The sequence below is a fragment of the Tachysurus vachellii genome, chromosome 7, assembly GCF_030014155.1.
Source record: "Tachysurus vachellii isolate PV-2020 chromosome 7, HZAU_Pvac_v1, whole genome shotgun sequence".
Classification (NCBI taxonomy): Eukaryota; Metazoa; Chordata; class Actinopteri; order Siluriformes; family Bagridae; genus Tachysurus; species Tachysurus vachellii.
Window position 1 is genome coordinate 5,206,811 of NC_083466.1, and position 21,554 is coordinate 5,228,364.

A 21,554-nucleotide genomic window follows, 5' to 3' on the forward strand; every position below is an offset into this window, starting at 1 on the left:
CTTATTTTGGGGGCGGGGCTACACGTGACGTCACGTGACGTGACTAAAATACACGTGAGACAGCTCCACTCATTGTGCTGAGTGTTTTGATATGTCACATGTCCATGTTGTGCTAATTTTTTATTTTCACGTGACGACACGTGACGACACGTGACGTGACGTGACCATAACACACGTGAGGCACTTCCCCTCATTGGGCTGAGTGTTTTGATATATGACATGTCCATGTTGTGCTAATTTTTGATTTCGCTTATTTTGGGGGCGGGGCTACACGTGACGTCACGTGACGTGACCAAAATACACGTGGGGCAGTTCCCCTCATTGTGCTGAGTGTTTTGATATGTCACATGTCCATGTTGTGCAAATTTTTGATTTCGCTTATTTTGGGGGCGGGGCTATACACGTGACGTCACGTGACGTGACCAAAATACACGTGAGGCACTTCCCCTCATTGGGCTGAGTGTTTTGATATATGACATGTCCATATTGTGCTCATTTTTGATTTCGCTTATTCTGGGGGCGGGGCTACACGTGATGTCACCAGTATACCCGGTGGGGTGCCAATACTTTTGGCAAAAAGTGGCTACTGAGGGTTTGGACATTTCATGTCAATACTTCAGTCACTATGGGATTCTACTTATTATTATACTGCATAGAACACAGGAGAGAAGCCGTGCCTGAGCTCTGCGCACGCTGCGTGTGTGAAAGCTTAGAGGAATTTTAGGAATTCCCCATTCAAGTCTATGGGACGTTCCATCGTCGACTACGGGAAAACCGAAAGTTCCGTCGGAACGCCGAGTCCGGAACTTTGTCCGGAGTAACGTCCTAAAGAACCTGTCCGAGTTTGGTGTAAATCGCTCGAAAACTTGCCGAGTTATAAACCTCCAAAGTTTATAATGGAAGCGGATACGCAAAAAGGCCACTTTGAGCTTCCGTACCGGGAATGCCGGAATTCCGATCGCTTAGAAAAGTAGGAGCAACAAACTTCAGACCAGGGTCTACGACATATCCGAATTTGGTGCATGTGGCTTGAAAGCCCTAGGACGAGTTACTCTTGATAAATTTGTGGCTAAGAATAATAATAATAACTAGATTTGTAAAGTTCGTCGAGACAAACTTTGATGTTGGCTTTGACGGTGCAAGTATTCGCAAAGGCCGGCTGAGTGTTTTGATATGTCACATGTCCATGTTGTGCAAATTTTTGATTTCGCTTATTTTGGGGGCGGTTCTACACGTGACGTCACGTGACGTCACCAAAATACACGTGGGGCAGTTCCCCTCATTGTGCTGAGTGTTTTGATATGTCACATGTCCATGTTGTGCAAATTTTTTATTTTCACGTGACGACACGTGACGTGACGTGACCATAACACACGTGAGGCACTTCCCCTCATTGGGCTGAGTGTTTTGATATATGACATGTCCATGTTGTGCTAATTTTTGATTTCGCTTATTTTGGGGGCGGGGCTACACGTGACGTCACGTGACGTCACCAAAATACACGTGGGGCAGTTCCCCTCATTGTGCTGAGTGTTTTGATATGTCACATGTCCATGTTGTGCAAATTTTTGTTTTCGCTTATTTTGGGGGCGGGGCTATACACGTGACGTCACGTGACGTGACCATAACACACGTGAGGCACTTCCCCTCATTGGGCTGAGTGTTTTGATATATGACATGTCCATGTTGTGCTAATTTTTGATTTCGCTTATTTTGGGGCGGGGCTACACGTGACGTCACGTGACGTGACCAAAATACACGTGGGGCAGTTCCCCTCATTGTGCTGAGTGTTTTGATATATGACATGTCCATGTTGTGCTAATTTTTGATTTCGCTTATTCTGGGGGCGGGGCTACACGTGATGTCACCAGTATACCCGGTGGGGTGCCAATACTTTTGGCAAAAAGTGGCTACTGAGGGTTTGGACATTTCATGTCAATACTGCAGTCATTATGGGATTCTACTTATTATTATACTGCATAGAACACAGGAGAGAAGCCGTGCCTGAGCTCTGCGCACGCTGCGTGTGTGAAAGCTTAGAGGAATTTTAGGAATTCCCCATTCAAGTCTATGGGACGTTCCATCGTCGACTACGGGAAAACCGAAAGTTCCGTCGGAACGCCGAGTCCGGAACTTTGTCCGGAGTAACGTCCTAAAGAACCTGTCCGAGTTTGGTGTACATCGCTCGAAAACTTGCCGAGTTATAAACCTCCAAAGTTTATAATGGAAGCGGATACGAAAAAAGGCCACTTTGAGCTTCCGTACCGGGAATGCCGGAATTCCGATCGCTTAGAAAAGTAATAGCAACAAACTTCAGACCAGGGTCTACGACATATCCGAATTTGGTGCATGTGGCTCGAAAGCCCTAGGACGAGTTACTCTTGATAAATTTGTGGCTAAGAAGAATAATAATAACTAGATTTGTAAAGTTTGTCGCGACAAACTTTGATGTTGGCTTTGACGATGCAAGTATTCGCAAAGGCCGGTGCTTTTTGGAGGCGGGTGGACATAAGGGTCAGTGTTACTTTTGGAAGCAAGTAAACAGAAAGCTTGTTCATGTTGTGCAAATTCTTTATTTTCACGTGACGTCACGTGATGTCAGAATACCCGTGAGGAAGTTCCCCTCATTGTTCTGAGTGTTTTGATATGTCACATGTCCATGTTGTAAAAAGTTTTTTGATTTTGCATTTTGATTTTTTTTTTTTTTTTTTTTTGGAGGGCGGGGCTGTGGCACAACCAAAAGGCCAGTCGGTACACCAATTTAAAACTTTGTTCAGAGTATCACCCTAAAGGAGCTGGCAGAGTTTGGTGTAGATATTTCGAAAGCTTGCCAAGTTATAAACCAAATTTTATAATGGGAGTCTATGGGAAAAAAGGCCAATTTGAGACCCAGTACTGGAAGTACCGGTACTCGGATCGCTTAGAAAAGTAAGAGCAACAAACTTCAGACCAGTGTCTACAACAGATCCGAATTTGGTGCATGTGGCTCAAAAGCCCTAGGAGGAGTTACTCTTGATAAATTTTTGTCTAAGCTTAAATAGGAAAACAGAATGTTGGCTTCTACAAAGCCAACATAATAATAATAATAATAAGCTTATAAAGGAAATCAGAATGTTGGCTTCTACAAAGCCAACATAATAATAATAATAATAATAATAATAATAATAATAATAATAATAATAATAATAATAATAACTAGATTTGTAAAGTTCGTCGAGACAAACTTTGATGTTGGCTTTGACGGTGCAAGTATTCGCAAAGGCCGGTGCTTTTTGGAGGCGAGTGGACATAAGGGTCAGTGTTACTTTTGCAGGCAAGTGGACAGAAAGATTGTGAAAGCTACTGGACCGCTAGGGTGCCAATACTTTTGGAGGTGAGCGGACATAAGCATGTGACGTGATCCGAATACCCATGAGGCAGTTCCCCTCATTGTGCTGAGTGTTTTGATATGTCACATGTCCATGTTGTGCAAATTTTTGATTTCGCTTATTTTGGGGGCGGGGCTATACACGTGACCTAACGTGACGTGACCAAAATACACGTGAGGCACTTCCCCTCATTGGGCTGAGTGTTTTGATATATGACATGTCCATGTTGTGCAAATTTTTGATTTCGCTTATTTTGGGGGCGGGGCTACACGTGACGTCACGTGACGTGACTAAAATACACGTGAGACAGCTCCACTCATTGTGCTGAGTGTTTTGATATGTCACATGTCCATGTTGTGCTAATTTTTTATTTTCACGTGACGACACGTGACGACACGTGACGTGACGTGACCATAACACACGTGAGGCACTTCCCCTCATTGGGCTGAGTGTTTTGATATATGACATGTCCATGTTGTGCTAATTTTTGATTTCGCTTATTTTGGGGGCGGGGCTACACGTGACGTCACGTGACGTGACCAAAATACACGTGGGGCAGTTCCCCTCATTGTGCTGAGTGTTTTGATATGTCACATGTCCATGTTGTGCTAATTTTTTATTTTCACGTGACGACACGTGACGACACGTGACGTGACGTGACCATAACACACGTGAGGCACTTCCCCTCATTGTGCTGAGTGTTTTGATATGTCACATGTCCATGTTGTGCAAATTTTTTATTTCGCTTATTTTGGGGGCGGGGCTACACGTGACGTCACGTGACGTGACCAAAATACACGTGGGGCAGTTCCCCTCATTGTGCTGAGTGTTTTGATATGTCACATGTCCATGTTGTGCAAATTTTTGATTTCGCTTATTTTGGGGGCGGGGCTATACACGTGACCTCACGTGACGTGACCAAAATACACGTGAGGCACTTCCCCTCATTGGGCTGAGTGTTTTGATATATGACATGTCCATATTGTGCTCATTTTTGATTTCGCTTATTTTGGGGGCGGGGCTACACGTGACGTCACGTGATGTCACCAGTATACCCGGTGGGGTGCCAATACTTTTGGCAAAAAGTGGCTACTGAGGGTTTGGACATTTCATGTCAATACTGCAGTCATTATGGGATTCTACTTATTATTATACTGCATAGAACACAGGAGAGAAGCCGTGCCTGAGCTCTGCGCACGCTGCGTGTGTGAAAGCTTAGAGGAATTTTAGGAATTCCCCATTCAAGTCTATGGGACGTTCCATCGTCGACTATGGGAAAACCGAAAGTTCCGTCGGAACGCCGAGTCCGGAACTTTGTCCGGAGTAACGTCCTAAAGAACCTGTCCGAGTTTGGTGTAAATCGCTCGAAAACTTGCCGAGTTATAAACCTCCAAAGTTTATAATGGAAGCGGATACGAAAAAAGGCCACTTTGAGCTTCCGTACTGGGAATGCCGGAATTCCGATCGCTTAGAAAAGTAGGAGCAACAAACTTCAGACCAGGGTCTACGACATATCCGAATTTGGTGCATGTGGCTCGAAAGCCCTAGGACGAGTTACTCTTGATAAATTTGTGGCTAAGAAGAATAATAATAACTAGATTTGTAAAGTTTGTCGCGACAAACTTTGATGTTGGCTTTGACGATGCAAGTATTCGCAAAGGCCGGTGCTTTTTGGAGGCGGGTGGACATAAGGGTCAGTGTTACTTTTGGAAGCAAGTAAACAGAAAGCTTGTTCATGTTGTGCAAATTCTTTATTTTCACGTGACGTCACGTGATGTCAGAATACCCGTGAGGAAGTTCCCCTCATTGTTCTGAGTGTTTTGATATGTCACATGTCCATGTTGTAAAAAGTTTTTTGATTTTGCATTTTGATTTTTTTTTTTTTTTTTTTTTTGGAGGGCGGGGCTGTGGCACAACCAAAAGGCCAGTCGGTACACCAATTTAAAACTTTGTTCAGAGTATCACCCTAAAGGAGCTGGCAGAGTTTGGTGTAGATATTTCGAAAGCTTGCCAAGTTATAAACCAAATTTTATAATGGGAGTCTATGGGAAAAAAGGCCAATTTGAGACCCAGTACTGGAAGTACCGGTACTCGGATCGCTTAGAAAAGTAAGAGCAACAAACTTCAGACCAGTGTCTACAACAGATCCGAATTTGGTGCATGTGGCTCAAAAGCCCTAGGAGGAGTTACTCTTGATAAATTTTTGTCTAAGCTTAAATAGGAAAACAGAATGTTGGCTTCTACAAAGCCAACATAATAATAATAATAATAAGCTTATAAAGGAAATCAGAATGTTGGCTTCTACAAAGCCAACATAATAATAATAATAATAATAATAATAATAATAATAATAATAATAATAATAATAATAATAACTAGATTTGTAAAGTTCGTCGAGACAAACTTTGATGTTGGCTTTGACGGTGCAAGTATTCGCAAAGGCCGGTGCTTTTTGGAGGCGAGTGGACATAAGGGTCAGTGTTACTTTTGCAGGCAAGTGGACAGAAAGATTGTGAAAGCTACTGGACCGCTAGGGTGCCAATACTTTTGGAGGTGAGCGGACATAAGCATGTGACGTGATCCGAATACCCATGAGGCAGTTCCCCTCATTGTGCTGAGTGTTTTGATATGTCACATGTCCATGTTGTGCAAATTTTTGATTTCGCTTATTTTGGGGGCGGGGCTATACACGTGACCTAACGTGACGTGACCAAAATACACGTGAGGCACTTCCCCTCATTGGGCTGAGTGTTTTGATATATGACATGTCCATGTTGTGCAAATTTTTGATTTCGCTTATTTTGGGGGCGGGGCTACACGTGACGTCACGTGACGTGACTAAAATACACGTGAGACAGCTCCACTCATTGTGCTGAGTGTTTTGATATGTCACATGTCCATGTTGTGCTAATTTTTTATTTTCACGTGACGACACGTGACGACACGTGACGTGACGTGACCATAACACACGTGAGGCACTTCCCCTCATTGGGCTGAGTGTTTTGATATATGACATGTCCATGTTGTGCTAATTTTTGATTTCGCTTATTTTGGGGGCGGGGCTACACGTGACGTCACGTGACGTGACCAAAATACACGTGGGGCAGTTCCCCTCATTGTGCTGAGTGTTTTGATATGTCACATGTCCATGTTGTGCTAATTTTTTATTTTCACGTGACGACACGTGACGACACGTGACGTGACGTGACCATAACACACGTGAGGCACTTCCCCTCATTGTGCTGAGTGTTTTGATATGTCACATGTCCATGTTGTGCAAATTTTTTATTTCGCTTATTTTGGGGGCGGGGCTACACGTGACGTCACGTGACGTGACCAAAATACACGTGGGGCAGTTCCCCTCATTGTGCTGAGTGTTTTGATATGTCACATGTCCATGTTGTGCAAATTTTTGATTTCGCTTATTTTGGGGGCGGGGCTATACACGTGACCTCACGTGACGTGACCAAAATACACGTGAGGCACTTCCCCTCATTGGGCTGAGTGTTTTGATATATGACATGTCCATATTGTGCTCATTTTTGATTTCGCTTATTTTGGGGGCGGGGCTACACGTGACGTCACGTGATGTCACCAGTATACCCGGTGGGGTGCCAATACTTTTGGCAAAAAGTGGCTACTGAGGGTTTGGACATTTCATGTCAATACTGCAGTCATTATGGGATTCTACTTATTATTATACTGCATAGAACACAGGAGAGAAGCCGTGCCTGAGCTCTGCGCACGCTGCGTGTGTGAAAGCTTAGAGGAATTTTAGGAATTCCCCATTCAAGTCTATGGGACGTTCCATCGTCGACTATGGGAAAACCGAAAGTTCCGTCGGAACGCCGAGTCCGGAACTTTGTCCGGAGTAACGTCCTAAAGAACCTGTCCGAGTTTGGTGTAAATCGCTCGAAAACTTGCCGAGTTATAAACCTCCAAAGTTTATAATGGAAGCGGATACGAAAAAAGGCCACTTTGAGCTTCCGTACTGGGAATGCCGGAATTCCGATCGCTTAGAAAAGTAGGAGCAACAAACTTCAGACCAGGGTCTACGACATATCCGAATTTGGTGCATGTGGCTCGAAAGCCCTAGGACGAGTTACTCTTGATAAATTTGTGGCTAAGAATAATAATAATAATAATAATAATAATAATAATAATAATAATAATAATAATAATAATAATAATAAGCTTATAAAGGAAATCAGAATGTTGGCTTCCACAAAGCCAACATAATAATGATAATAATAATAATAATAATAATAATAATAATAATAATAATAATAATAATAATAATAATAAGCTTATAAAGGAAATCAGAATGTTGGCTTCTACAAAGCCAACATAATAATAATAATAATAATAATAATAATAATAATAATAATAATAATAATAATAACTAGATTTGTAAAGTTCGTCGAGACAAACTTTGATGTTGGCTTTGACGGTGCAAGTATTCGCAAAGGCCGGTGCTTTTTGGAGGCGAGTGGACATAAGGGTCAGTGTTACTTTTGGAGGCAAGTGGACAGAAAGATTATGAAAGCTACTGGACCGCTAGGGTGCCAAAACTTTTGGAGGCGAGCAGACATGACCATGTGACGTAATCCGAATACCCGTGAGGCAGTTCCCCTCATTGGGCTGAGTGTTTTGATATGTCACATGTCCATGTTGTTAAAATTGTTGATTTCGCTTATTTTGGGGGCGGGGCTACACGTGACGTCACGTGACCAAAATACACGTGGGGCAGCTCCCCTCATTGTGCTGAGTGTTTTGATATGTCACATGTCCATGTTGTGCAAATTTTTGTTTTCGCTTATTTTGGGGGCGGGGCTATACACGTGACGTCACGTGACGTGACCATAACACACGTGAGGCACTTCCCCTCATTGGGCTGAGTGTTTTGATATATGACATGTCCATGTTGTGCAAATTTTTGATTTCGCTTATTTTGGGGGCGGGGCTACACGTGATGTCACGTGACGTCACCAAAATACACGTGGGGCAGTTCCCCTCATTGTGCTGAGTGTTTTGATATGTCACATGTCCATGTTGTGCAAATTTTTGATTTCGCTTATTTTGGGGGCGGGGCTATACACGTGACGTCACGTGACGTGACCAAAATACACGTGGGGCAGTTCCCCTCATTGTGCTGAGTGTTTTGATATGTCACATGTCCATGTTGTGCTAATTTTTGTTTTCGCTTATTTTGGGGGCGGGGCTATACACGTGACGTCACGTGACGTGACCATAACACACGTGAGGCACTTCCCCTCATTGGGCTGAGTGTTTTGATATATGACATGTCCATGTTGTGCTAATTTTTGATTTCGCTTATTTTGGGGGCGGGGCTACACGTGACGTCACGTGACGTCACCAAAATACACGTGGGGCAGTTCCCCTCATTGTGCTGAGTGTTTTGATATGTCACATGTCCATGTTGTGCAAATTTTTGATTTCGCTTATTTTGGGGGCGGGGCTATACACGTGACGTGACCAAAATACACGTGAGGCACTTCCCCTCATTGGGCTGAGTGTTTTGATATATGACATGTCCATATTGTGCTCATTTTTGATTTCGCTTATTCTGGGGGCGGGGCTACACGTGATGTCACCAGAATACCCGGTGGGGTGCCAATACTTTTGGCAAAAAGTGGCTACTGAGGGTTTGGACATTTCATGTCAATACTGCAGTCATTATGGGATTCTACTTATTATTATACTGCATAGAACACAGGAGAGAAGCCGTGCCTGAGCTCTGCGCACGCTGCTTGTGTGAAAGCTTAGAGGAATTTTAGGAATTCCCCATTCAAGTCTATGGGACATTCCATCGTCGACTACGGGAAAACTGAAAGTTCCGTCGGCACGCCGAGTCCGGAACTTTGTCCGGAGTAACGTCCTAAAGAACCTGTCCGAGTTTGGTGTAAATCGCTCGAAAACTTGCCGAGTTATAAACCTCCAAAGTTTATGATGGAAGCGGATACGAAAAAAGGCCACTTTGAGCTTCCGTACCGGGAATGCCGGAATTCCGATCGCTTAGAAAAGTAGTAGCAACAAACTTCAGACCAGGGTCTACGACATATCTGAATTTGGTGCATGTGGCTCGAAAGCCCTAGGACGAGTTACTCTTGATAAATTTGTGGCTAAGAATAATAATAATAACTAGATTTGTAAAGTTCGTCGAGACAAACTTTGATGTTGGCTTTGACGGTGCAAGTATTCGCAAAGGCCGGTGCTTTTGGAGGCGAGTGGACATAAGGGTCAGTGTTACTTTTGGAGGCAAGTGGACAGAAAGATTGTGAAAGGTACTGGACCGCTAGGGTGCCAATACTTTTGGAGGCGAGCGGACATGAGCATGTGACGTGATCCGAATACCCGTGAGGCAGTTCCCCTCATTGTGCTGAGTGTTTTGATATGTCACATGTCCATGTTGTGCAAATTTTTTATTTCGCTTATTTTGGGGGCGGGGCTACACGTGACATCACGTGACGTGACCAAAATACACGTGGGGCAGTTCCCCTCATTGTGCTGAGTGTTTTGATATGTCACATGTCCATGTTGTGCAAATTTTTGATTTCGCTTATTTTGGGGGCGGGGCTATACACGTGACGTCACGTGACGTGACCAAAATACACGTGAGGCACTTCCCCTCATTGGGCTGAGTGTTTTGATATATGACATGTCCATGTTGTGCAAATTTTTTATTTCGCTTATTTTGGGGGCGGGGCTACACGTGATGTCACGTGACGTCACCAAAATACACGTGGGGCAGTTCCCCTCATTGTGCTGAGTGTTTTGATATGTCACATGTCCATTTTATGCAAAATTTTTATTTTCACGTGACGACACGTGACGACACGTGACGTGACGTGACCATAACACACGTGAGGCACTTCCCCTCATTGGGCTGAGTGTTTTGATATATGACATGTCCATGTTGTGCTAATTTTTGTTTTCGCTTATTTTGGGGGCGGGGCTACACGTGACGTCACGTGACGTGACCAAAATACACGTGGGGCAGTTCCCCTCATTGTGCTGAGTGTTTTGATATGTCACATGTCCATGTTGTGCTAATTTTTTATTTTCACGTGACGACACGTGACGACACGTGACGTGACGTGACCATAACACACGTGAGGCACTTCCCCTCATTGGGCTGAGTGTTTTGATATATGACATGTCCATGTTGTGCTAATTTTTGATTTCGCTTTTTTTGGGGGCGGGGCTACACGTGACGTCACGTGACGTGACCAAAATACACGTGGGGCAGTTCCCCTCATTGTGCTGAGTGTTTTGATATGTCACATGTCCATGTTGTGCAAATTTTTGATTTCGCTTATTTTGGGGGCGGGGCTATACACGTGACGTCACGTGACGTGACCAAAATACACGTGAGGCACTTCCCCTCATTGGGCTGAGTGTTTTGATATATGACATGTCCATATTGTGCTCATTTTTGATTTCGCTTATTCTGGGGGCGGGGCTACACGTGACGTCACGTGATGTCATGTGACGTCACCAGTATACCCGGTGGGGTGCCAATACTTTTGGCAAAAAGTGGCTACTGAGGGTTTGGACATTTCATGTCAATACTGCAGTCATTATGGGATTCTACTTGTTATTATACTGCATAGAACACAGGAGAGAAGCCGTGCCTGAGCTCTGCGCACGCTGCGTGTGTGAAAGCTTAGAGGAATTTTAGGAATTCCCCATTCAAGTCTATGGGACGTTCCATCGTCGACTACGGGAAAACCGAAAGTTCCGTCGGAACGCCGAGTCCGGAACTTTGTCCGGAGTAACGTTCTAAAGAACCTGTCCGAGTTTGGTGTAAATCGCTCGAAAACTTGCCGAGTTATAAACCTCCAAAGTTTATAATGGAAGCGGATACGAAAAAAGGCCACTTTGAGCTTCCGTACCGGGAATGCCGGAATTCCGATCGCTTAGAAAAGTAGGAGCAACAAACTTCAGACCAGGGTCTACGACATATCCGAATTTGGTGCATGTGGCTCGAAAGCCCTAGGACGAGTTACTCTTGATAAATTTGTGGCTAAGAATAATAATAATAATAATAATAATAATAATAATAATAATAATAATAAGCTTATAAAGGAAATCAGAATGTTGGCTTCTACAAAGCCAACATAATAATAATAATAATAATAATAATAATAATAATAATAAGCTTATAAAGGAAATCAGAATGTTGGCTTCTACAAAGCCAACAATAACTAGATTTGTAAAGTTTGTCACGACAAACTTTGATGTTGGCTTTGACAAAGCAAGTATTTGCAAAGGCTGGTGTTTTTTGGAGGCGGGTGGACATAAGGATCAGTGTTACGTTTGGAAGTGAGTGGACAGAAAGCTAGGGTGCCAAAACATTTGGAGTGGGGACGAGCATGTGACGTCATCCGAATCCCATGTGAAGTCATCCGAATACTCATATTTTCACGTGACGTCATCAGAATACCCGTGAGGAAGTTACCTTCATTGTTCTGAGTGTTTTGATATGTCACATGTCCATGTTGTAAAAAGTTTTTTGATTTTGCATATTTTGGGGGACGGGGCTGCAGCACAACTGAAAGGCCAGTCGGTACACCTATTTAAAACTTTTTTCAGAGTATCACCCTAAAGGAGCTGGCCGAGTTTGGTGTAGATAGTTTGAAAGCTTGCCGAGTTATAAACCTCCAAAGTTTATAATGGGAGTCTATAGGGAAAAAAGGCCACTTTGAGACCCGGTACCGGAAGTACCGGTACTCTGATCGCTTAGAAAAGTAATAGCAACAAACTTCAGACCAGGGTCTACAACATATCCGAATTTGGTGCATGTGGTCTGAAAGCCCTAGGAGGAGTTACTCTTGATAAATTTTTGTCTAAGCTTAAATAGGAAAACAGAATGTTGGCTTCTACAAAGCCAACATAATAATAATAATAATAATAATAATAATAATAATAATAATAATAATAATAATAATAATAATAATAATAATAATAATAAGCTTATAAAGGAAATCAGAATGTTGGCTTCTACAAAGCCAACATAATTATTTTTTAACGATAATGATAATTATGAAGTCAGAGAAAAATAACCAACAAAGTAATTGTTAAAAGAATGAAAAGTATACAATTATAAGCAAATATTCCTTAAATTCATTAGAATTCCTAGAATAAAAAAAAATCCACAAAGCAAAAGCTTTCTTTGTCAAGTTTATTCAACAAGAAGAGATAATGCATTCATTCATGCAGTAATAGATTAATCTGTCAGAAAAAAGAACAATATGATGCAAAAAAAAATCAAAATCAAAAATCAATTCCCTCTGACAGCAGATATGTCCTGAGACCTTGTTCCCTCCTGGTCTCTGGGGTCTCTCAGTGTTAACATGACTCATGACCTCCTTTCCATCTTCAGTTACACTTATCCCTTTAAACTCCCATGAATCATCAGTGGGTGTGATTTACATTATTCCTCAATGATTTGCACTTCTTTCCCTCATTACTACTTCCATGTTAGTTAAACCTGATGAAGATTAGCATGGTTAAAAACTAAACCAATGCAATAAGAATATAATAATATAGAATACAAAGGTTATTCAGATCAAAGAGAGATAGCACACCTAAAAACCCAGATTCTGCTTAAAGAATAATCACACTAAATCCACACCTGCCAACCTTAAAGAGAATTAATTATGTTAAAATGCTGCTCAAACTGTCTGAACATTTGTCCAGTCAATTTATATCAGTAAATTCAAAACACCTAAACAAATGTTAATCATTTCAGGTTCAATTAGCCCATCTGCTATTTTTTCAGGGCAGTATTTTTTTTTCTTTTTTGAGTGATACCTTGTACTGTAGTTGGTTGGCAGGTCCACTGGATCATCAAAAGATAGACAGTCACACCAGAATATAAAACCCAGATCATTTTTAACAGAGTTAACAACTATACAGAAATGTTATTTTATACTTCACTTATGAATGGTAAATGCTATTTATTTCACTAAATTTTAGGTCAAATCTAAAGCTATCAAGAAATTTGGCAATTTACTTAGGAGTATATTGTACTACATACTAGTAATGTGCTTTTTTATGGTTATTATCTTAGTAGCTAGACCTTTGCCGATTTTCTTATAGTGATGTCACATGCAACTGGTCCCCTGAATGTAAAGCCTAGATAGAAGGTGACATTTTCATTTCCGGCCGGCACCGACCTTTCATTAAGTGGGTGAAGGGAAAACCTTTCCATTTTAGGTCCCTCAAGATATACGCTTCCATCTTCTGTCCAGCCATTTACACGCTTAAGCTCTTGCACAATTTCTGGTGTTTTCCACAGTTCCCCTTCAATCCATTTTTGACGCCTTTCTGAAACAGAGGAAAATTGTTTGATTTTTTCAATTTTATTCTTGTGGACAAATTTCTCATAGCCAGATCCGTGTCCCAGGTAGAAGTGGGTGTAAATCCGCCTCCTTCTGGCAGGGATATCCTTCATTTGGTTCTTGTAGTTTTGTTGGAGCATTATGACCGCAGTACGAATTGTTTTATATTTGTCCTCTTTTTCTTGGTCGCTGTCAAATTTTTCTGGCCAAGAAAGTAGTGTGCACAGAAACAGAGCACTCGGCGGGCATTTTGCTTTCTCTTGAACAAATGAACGGCTGAGCTTCTGCAGATCTTTGAGGACAGCCAGTTTAGATGATGTAGGAGAGATTGCACTTAAGGCAAAATGTGATGCTATGTAGTTGGCACAATCCACTTGATCCTTGCTCTTTGGATACAGTGAAATTATTTTCTCTAAAGTTTGGACTTGGTCTTTATTTTTCTGCTTTAGAATGGAGAAGATTGTTGTAAAGTTTCCTCCACCAAGCTGTGAGATAGCCATGCGTTTGCTGAAGTCAGTCATTTGATCTACATTGAACTGCTGGTTGCTGGGTGAGACTTCACAGAAGAACTTGCCATAAACAGAGGACTTGGTAGCCAGCCAGTTTTTGGGGCAACGTTTTGTCAGGTCTGAGGTTTTGGAGGTTTCGTCCTCATCTGTATACAGGTTTGGCTGGAAATAACTCAGTTCTTCTGATATCCACTCCAAAGCCTTGTGCATTATGGGCTGAAGGTGTTTGAGTTTGTTGTGAAAGGGTTCCCATGGTCCTTTAACCTCCTTAGGAATGTGGTCTGTACACAGGTACTTCTGTAATTCAGCATGACCATCATGTTTACTTGAGAACACATCAACTGAAGAAATTAGCTCTAACAAGCTACACCCCACGTCTACAACTCCAAAGAATCCTGAGTTGTTCATGGTCTCAGTTTCTTTAACAGCTACCCTCTGACATATTTCAAAACAGTCAATTGCTTTAACTGCTGTTTCAATGGCATCTGCTGTGCACTCTGGTGTTTTCTGGGGAGTCATTTCCAATTCACTGCTTTTTGTTTTGAACCATTTTTTGTACACCTGACCTTTGGTGTCAAGAATGTAGGAGTTATTAGGCATTTTATTTGCTGCAGTTACTGCCCACTGTTCTGCCTCATCAAATTTTTCTTGCCAGTAAAAGAGACGAGCTAGCTGTTGAGCAAAAAATGCATCCTTGTCAAATCTTTTGTAGGCCTCATGAAGAAGCTTAGTAGCATTTTCTGCCTTTTCATTTTGTCTTACATGCTCAATGAGGGGTGAGAATAAGGTGTCTGATTTATCACCTCTGCTGATTTTGTAGCGCCTTATGAAGAGTTCACGAAGAAACTTCTTGTACTCTACATACCCAAATTTGTGATTAAAGAGCACATCATTGCTGAGAAGCTCAAGTGCAAGCTCACTTTGTTGTTTGTCTCCCAAAAGTTGATGGAGAATTTCCTTTGCGACCAATTGGTGAATGATTTTGACCGAGTTAATGTGGGTTGTGTCATCTTTAGAATGTATGAAGACCAATTTAGCCTGCTCACTCAGAGATTGCTCAAATATGTGACGTCGAAATCTTTCCCCATACAGAGAGAGCTGGACATTTAGGTAGCATTCACAATGTGACTGAGAAATGAAAGAGTTCTCTACGTAGGTGTTGAGCAGAGCTACATACAGAATCAGCTGTGTGTCAACAGATGCATGATTAATATCCTGTAAAACATGCTGTACAAATTCTTTCACATATTCACATTTAAATTCATTACACATTAAGACAAATGTCAGAATGTACTCTGCCTTGAACTGTTTCTTAAGCACATCTTGTTTTTTTGCAAATGCTTCTTTTTCCTTTTGTGAAAGCTTGTGAGTCACAGAGACGCTCATTAAAGGCAACGCTTTTGACATTTTCTCTGAATCAGGGGACCGTTTACAACAAAGGAGAATGAAACATGGCATTCCATAGGCAATTTTCTTTGTGTTAATAGCTGTTTCTAATTCATGTTTCAACTCTTCTAAATACTCATTATCACAATCTTCAACAAGTAAGAGAACAGGGAGACATTTCTCTGAATCTTTTTCCTCAAACTCCCGAAGCATCAGAGCATGTATTGAAACTGTGCTAACAGAGTTTGATGGTTTCACAACTGCACACCTCAGCTCCTCTCTCTGGTTCCACAGAACCTGTCTTGCCACTGTACTCCCTCCACTGCCAGCATGATGGAATATGTTGATGCATTTGACAGGCAGTTGATCTGAACTCCATTTAATAGAGTTCTTCAGAATTTTGGTCACCTCATGATAGGCATCTCTTTGAATCATTTCTCCAACATGCTTTTTTTCCACAAGCCAGAAATTCATCCATGTCACTTTTCCTCCTCGATAAAAGTCTTTCTCTGTTTCTATTTTCTTTGACTCAATCTCCTCTGCACTGATGTCTTCACATTGATTCAGGCCTAAAATCTCCAAGGAGTACATTGTTTCCTCATCACGTGGCTGAAGATAGCATTTTGCTTTGGCAAACACAGGTAAGAGCTTTTTTGCATGAGTACTGGGGCTTTGGATTTGCTGGACAGTTGCGCTGAGTTGACTCATTTTCAAACCTACTACACTTGATTGGTTTACAATTTCCTTGTCACAGAATTCAAGAGCAAATGCTTCCCATTTCTGAAAGTTCCCTTCTGATTCTGAGATGCATATAATATCTTCATGACCTTGCATGTCAGTGTAAAACTCTTCGAAAGTCTTCAGTATAGGTTTATCAACAGGGGATGTGAGAAGGAAGATCACATGGAAGGATCCCTTGGGTAAGATACCCTTGCATATCAATGATACACAATCTTTTAGCAAAGTTCTCTTTGTTTGACACCATGTAATTTCATCACAAGGAGTCTCATCCCCACTGAAATCATTTCGTCCATTACAAAATATCCAACTTGTTTGTTCAAACAAATGTAGATGACTCTCAAATTCTCTGATGTTCTTGTCACTTGGAATTTTGTAGTTTTGCATGAAGTGAAGGTTCACTTTATGGTGTTTATCATATTCACTGCATAATCCGGAAACAACGGAATCTGGGTCAAAGTCAAACACACAGAATAAGTTCATGTTCAACAAAAAATGTATGTGCTGAAGATCTCGCTCTGAAAACTTGTTTGTAACAAGTATGTACCATTTGTCTTTTTCTATTTGTTTCTTCCCATCTGTGATTAGCATGATGAGTTTTCTTTCAAGATCTTCGCAGTCTTCTGGACCTGTGACACTACAGGTATATGATTTCTCGGCTGCCTCTCTTCGTGCATCTCTGCTACCAACCTCTTGGTAAAATGTATGAATATCATCAGCTGGTTTTGTTGTAGCACCAACTCTGCAATATATTTTTTCTTCTTTTTCAAGAACAGGTTTATTGGACTTCCCTTTGAATATTGGTAAGCAGACAGGGAAAACAATACCTCTCGTTAAGCTTACTGATGGTTCTACATCAAATTCAACCACATAGTGTTTTTCTTTATTTTTGTGTCCAATTACCAGAATGAACTCAGGTGGTCTTATACACTGCCGTACTATCTCACTGTTGCTTTTATAACATTCTTCAATGTATTTCAATGCATCAGTATACATGTCTTTTTCCCTAATGGGAATGCCAATGATTTCACCATGTACATAGCCAGAACCATCTCTGCTGTCCATAACACCGAAGTGTATTGTGCCATTTGATCTCATGTTCATGCAGCCTGTGGCAAATTTAAGAACTTTTTTTGCCAGCGCTGCTTGAAGTTGTTTGTGATCTAAAGTTGCAGCTGTATTTAATGACTTGTACTCATGACATGGAGTTATAAGGTCAATGACACCTGTTTCAGGCTGAAGAACATCATGCTTTAAATACGTGCAATTGATGCCTGGTTTGCCAAAAGATCGCGGCTTTGTATCTCTTTTTATTGTTACAGTCACATTGTCTTGTTTCGTCTGTTCTTTGTTTTGTGAATTCTGAACATTGTGAGTCTTGACTAACTCATTTCTTCTCTCTATTATCAGAAGTGCAGGACCAGATTTCATTCCAGTCTCTTTTTTCAAAAAATCCTCTGTAATATTAAGGAGGACTTGGCCATCTACTTCCTGTTCATGAAGTGTTTTAATGTATTTGTCCTTCACTCCTATTGAAGTCAACCATGAGCTCACCATCACCTCTGTCCATTTTTCAACTGGTGTGCTGTGAAGTTCTACACAGAAAAAAAGGAAGGATAAATTTCTGACATAATGTACATTATGAAAAGACACAGACATTTACAATGCAAAAGTATTCACCCTTCATAACTCATCATATTTGTTGGACCTCTTTAATTCAAACACCATTTGTAAGAACATGAAGGAAAACTGAAGCTGAAGCTCAGAAAGCATTCTTAGAAAACATGGAGATGAAGCTAGATACACAGAGAAAATAGGAAATGGTTACATAATCATAACTAAGTGTTTGATATCTCATTGAACACTGTTGAATCAATTGTGAGGAAGATATATCATACAGTACCATTCATGTGTCAAAAAGCACTGCTAAGCTGCCACTGCCTTGATCATGGTTCTTAACCCTCAACTGCTCAGTTGTATAAATGAGATAAATCCAAATCTCTCTGGATAAGGGCAAACCTCTATAATATAAATGTATTGTAAAATGCATATAATTGCCCTGTATAGAAAGTATTCAAGAAAAAGCCATCACTGAAAGAATTAGAGTCACCCAGCCACAATGACAAATAATGCTTTTGCTCAGCAGGGACTGCTTATTAAAATTTATGATGGATGGATGTATTACTAGAGAACTAGAAAAAACTAAAGCTTGTGAGAAAATTCACCTTTCAGAAGGACAGTGTAGATGATCTAACAAGAACTAGTCTAAAGGATGTGAATACTTATGAAAGCAGAATTTTTCAATATCATTTAAAATAAGATAAACTTTTGTAATACTTGCCCATTATTCCTTCTCTATAATCAGTGTGTTGCTTCTGTTCCAAATTAAGGCACCTGAGGAAGATGTCAAATACACTAGTCAATTCTAGTCAATAACATAAGATGTCAAATATTCTAGTAAATTTCTAATGTATTATTTAGCCTTGACTAAATAATATTTAAGATGTTAACAACCAACAAATCAAAATAAGGTTATTAATCTTATTTTTATACATTTTACCAAGTTCAAGCTTTACATTTTCGTATTCTATTCACAGATCATTTGACCTCTTTCTATAAATAAATATTTCAATAAATATTGGCCAGTATGAAAATTTCTTTAAGCTTGAGGTCAGTAAATGTTTAGAACTAGTTAAATAATCTTATATTTGGTTTAATGTAGTCTTATATTATAAAAATAAATGAGTGATATAATGAATTAATAATAAATAATTTGTATTTATTAATTTATAATTAAAAATCGTCTCACTGTCAATGATACCCCATGGTAAAAGTTGGATAACATCATATTTATAATCTTACATGAAGTGAGCCCATTGTATAAAAACTAATGAATATAAATAATCATATAGTATTCACAAGTAAGTGAAAGATTTAGTTATGTCATATTGCTATCTTGCAAATATTATTAGTCAGTTTTATATCATTATAATGCCTTCTCTCCCATGTCCACTTCCTGTATATCAGCTAAGTGTAATCCAAGTGTAATACCTTGGATTTACATGTAATTTACATTTATATTCGCATTTGGCAGATGTTTGGTTCTTCTGCCTCTTGATGCATTAGTTTGGTTAAAGTCTGCTAACTGACTTGGGAATTGTATAGCCTAAAACCTTCCATTTTCTACCCCTCATGAAGTACTTTGTTAATAACTTGTTAAAACACACACACACAGTTCCAGATAAAACATTTCGGTATGTCTTTCTTCCTGTGTAATAAAAGACGGTATAACTCAACCCATATACAGAAAGCGACGTATTCGGAATTCCTCCAATTGTTGTCTTTAGACAGAAAGCAGAAATGTTATTTGAAAAGATTAACTGCATCAGAAAAGTTAAAGGCCCTAAAAAGAACAAAAGTGTTAGCCTTGTTTATGTATGCATTTTATTTCCCCTTTTTGTCAATACTTTTGTGCTAAGCTGTATATAGGAAAATGACTTTACAGGATTTTGTTTAAATTAAAAACCATAATGTAAAATCCTCATATCAAATGGTTAGAAATCTTACTTAGGAATGGTGGAGATGAATTCAATCCTCTGACATCCTGCCTCATTCACTGTGTAGTATTAAAAGAACTTTATATAATAAATCTGTGCTTCCTCGATCTGGAACACAATAGGTCTGCTCTCTGTCAACATTGCCAACGTACACAGAAGGAGGAGGGATTTAGGCATTAGTGTGTTATTTTACAGGAACACTGGGCGTTCATGCTATCACTTTTATTTGTCCAAAAATGAAAGCTAAAGCAACACGGAACAAACTCCATAGCACCCAGCCAAATGTTTAGCAATACTTTACATGCCAGTGTAGGGTTGGGATACAGCCTTAGGTAAAGCCCAACAGACTAAGATTTACAGATTTTCTCAAATATTAAATACTTATATTTAAGTATTATAATACAAATATTATACTTAATATAAATACTATTCTCTGAAAATAGCTGAATGCTCTGTGTGTGTGAGTGTGAGAGAGAGAAAGAAAGAAAGAAAGAAAGAAAGAAAGAAAGAAAGAAAGAAAGAAAGAAAGAAAAAGAAAGATTTTTAAAAATTTTATAAAATACTTTATAAGAACCATTTTCATTTTCAAGTTCATTGCATTCTTTTCACATCTTTATATCTGCCAAAATAATTTTTCCATTAATTGGGGGAATAAAGCATCATTAAAGTCCCATATTTGTAAATGTTTCCACATCCTTCAGTTTAAACTAGCATTTACAGCTTGAAATTTATTTAATCTTTTTATTTCTACTGAAATAAATAGGCAGCTAAAATATTCATCAAAAGACGATAACACTGCAAACAGTTTCTCACAATGAACAGAAAGGGCATTTATCTGAGACTGTGTGGTTAAGGATTGACACAAATGCATTCACTGCAAGAACACCATGCAGAACTATCCAATGTAAATCACCAGCATTCTTTGTCAACGGTGGTTTACAGAGCAGTCTCCACACACTCTTTCCACTGTCAAAGAGTTGTTCAAGTTGTTCCCCACCAGTTCTACTTTTTTTTTTTTTTACCTTGATCACTTTCTTATCTAATAAGCTGTTCATTGGTAAAGAGAACTCTATTCGTTCACCCTTTAGAATGGATATACACAGATGTACTCAAGCCTCTAGAGCCACAAGACAATGCCATAAAACCTATGCTACCAAGTTATTCCTTTCCAATTTTTGCTTACAGTCAGGTCATTTCATAGGAAAACTCCTAGATACTTGATGCCATCTCTAGCCCAGTTAAGACCCCCAGGTAAACTTGGTTCTTCCCCCATCCTACCAACAATGTAGTGCTTTTTGCTCAGTTTATTTATGATTTTTTTCAGAAACAATCATGTTTTAAAGCTTTTGTACATCAATGTTTCCATCTATTGCCACCTTTGTGAATTGAAATGGCAATATGCACTTTTTTGTTTTAATCTGTTTGTAAAAACGTGGCCAGTCAACGCAGAATGATTAGAAAAAGCTTCTGGGGACATGGTACTGTATGTGCTTTAAAAATCTTTTTAAAAAAAGGTTTTGCTGAAAAGAGTAAAATCTATCTAGCCTAGCTAATTAAATGTTGTTATCTTTAGCATATGTCCATGAGTATTTTGTTGCTTTATTATGTTTAGATTGCCAGACATCCGCT

At 40.0% G+C, this 21,554-nt stretch overlaps 1 protein-coding gene across 1 annotated transcript; it reads right to left on the minus strand.

The window, feature by feature from the left end:
- Window positions 1-12,661: 12,661 nt before the first annotated feature.
- Window positions 12,662-20,059, minus strand: LOC132848330 (sterile alpha motif domain-containing protein 9-like). Its single transcript, XM_060873936.1, has 3 exons — window positions 19,936-20,059; window positions 18,710-18,762; window positions 12,662-17,963 (listed from the first exon to the last, which is right to left on the minus strand). The coding sequence occupies exons 2-3, from the start codon at window positions 18,711-18,713 to the stop codon at window positions 13,468-13,470; spliced, it is 4,500 nt and encodes a 1,499-aa protein (XP_060729919.1). The 5' UTR covers window positions 18,714-18,762; window positions 19,936-20,059; the 3' UTR covers window positions 12,662-13,467.
- Between the last annotated feature and the right edge of the window lie 1,495 nt (window positions 20,060-21,554).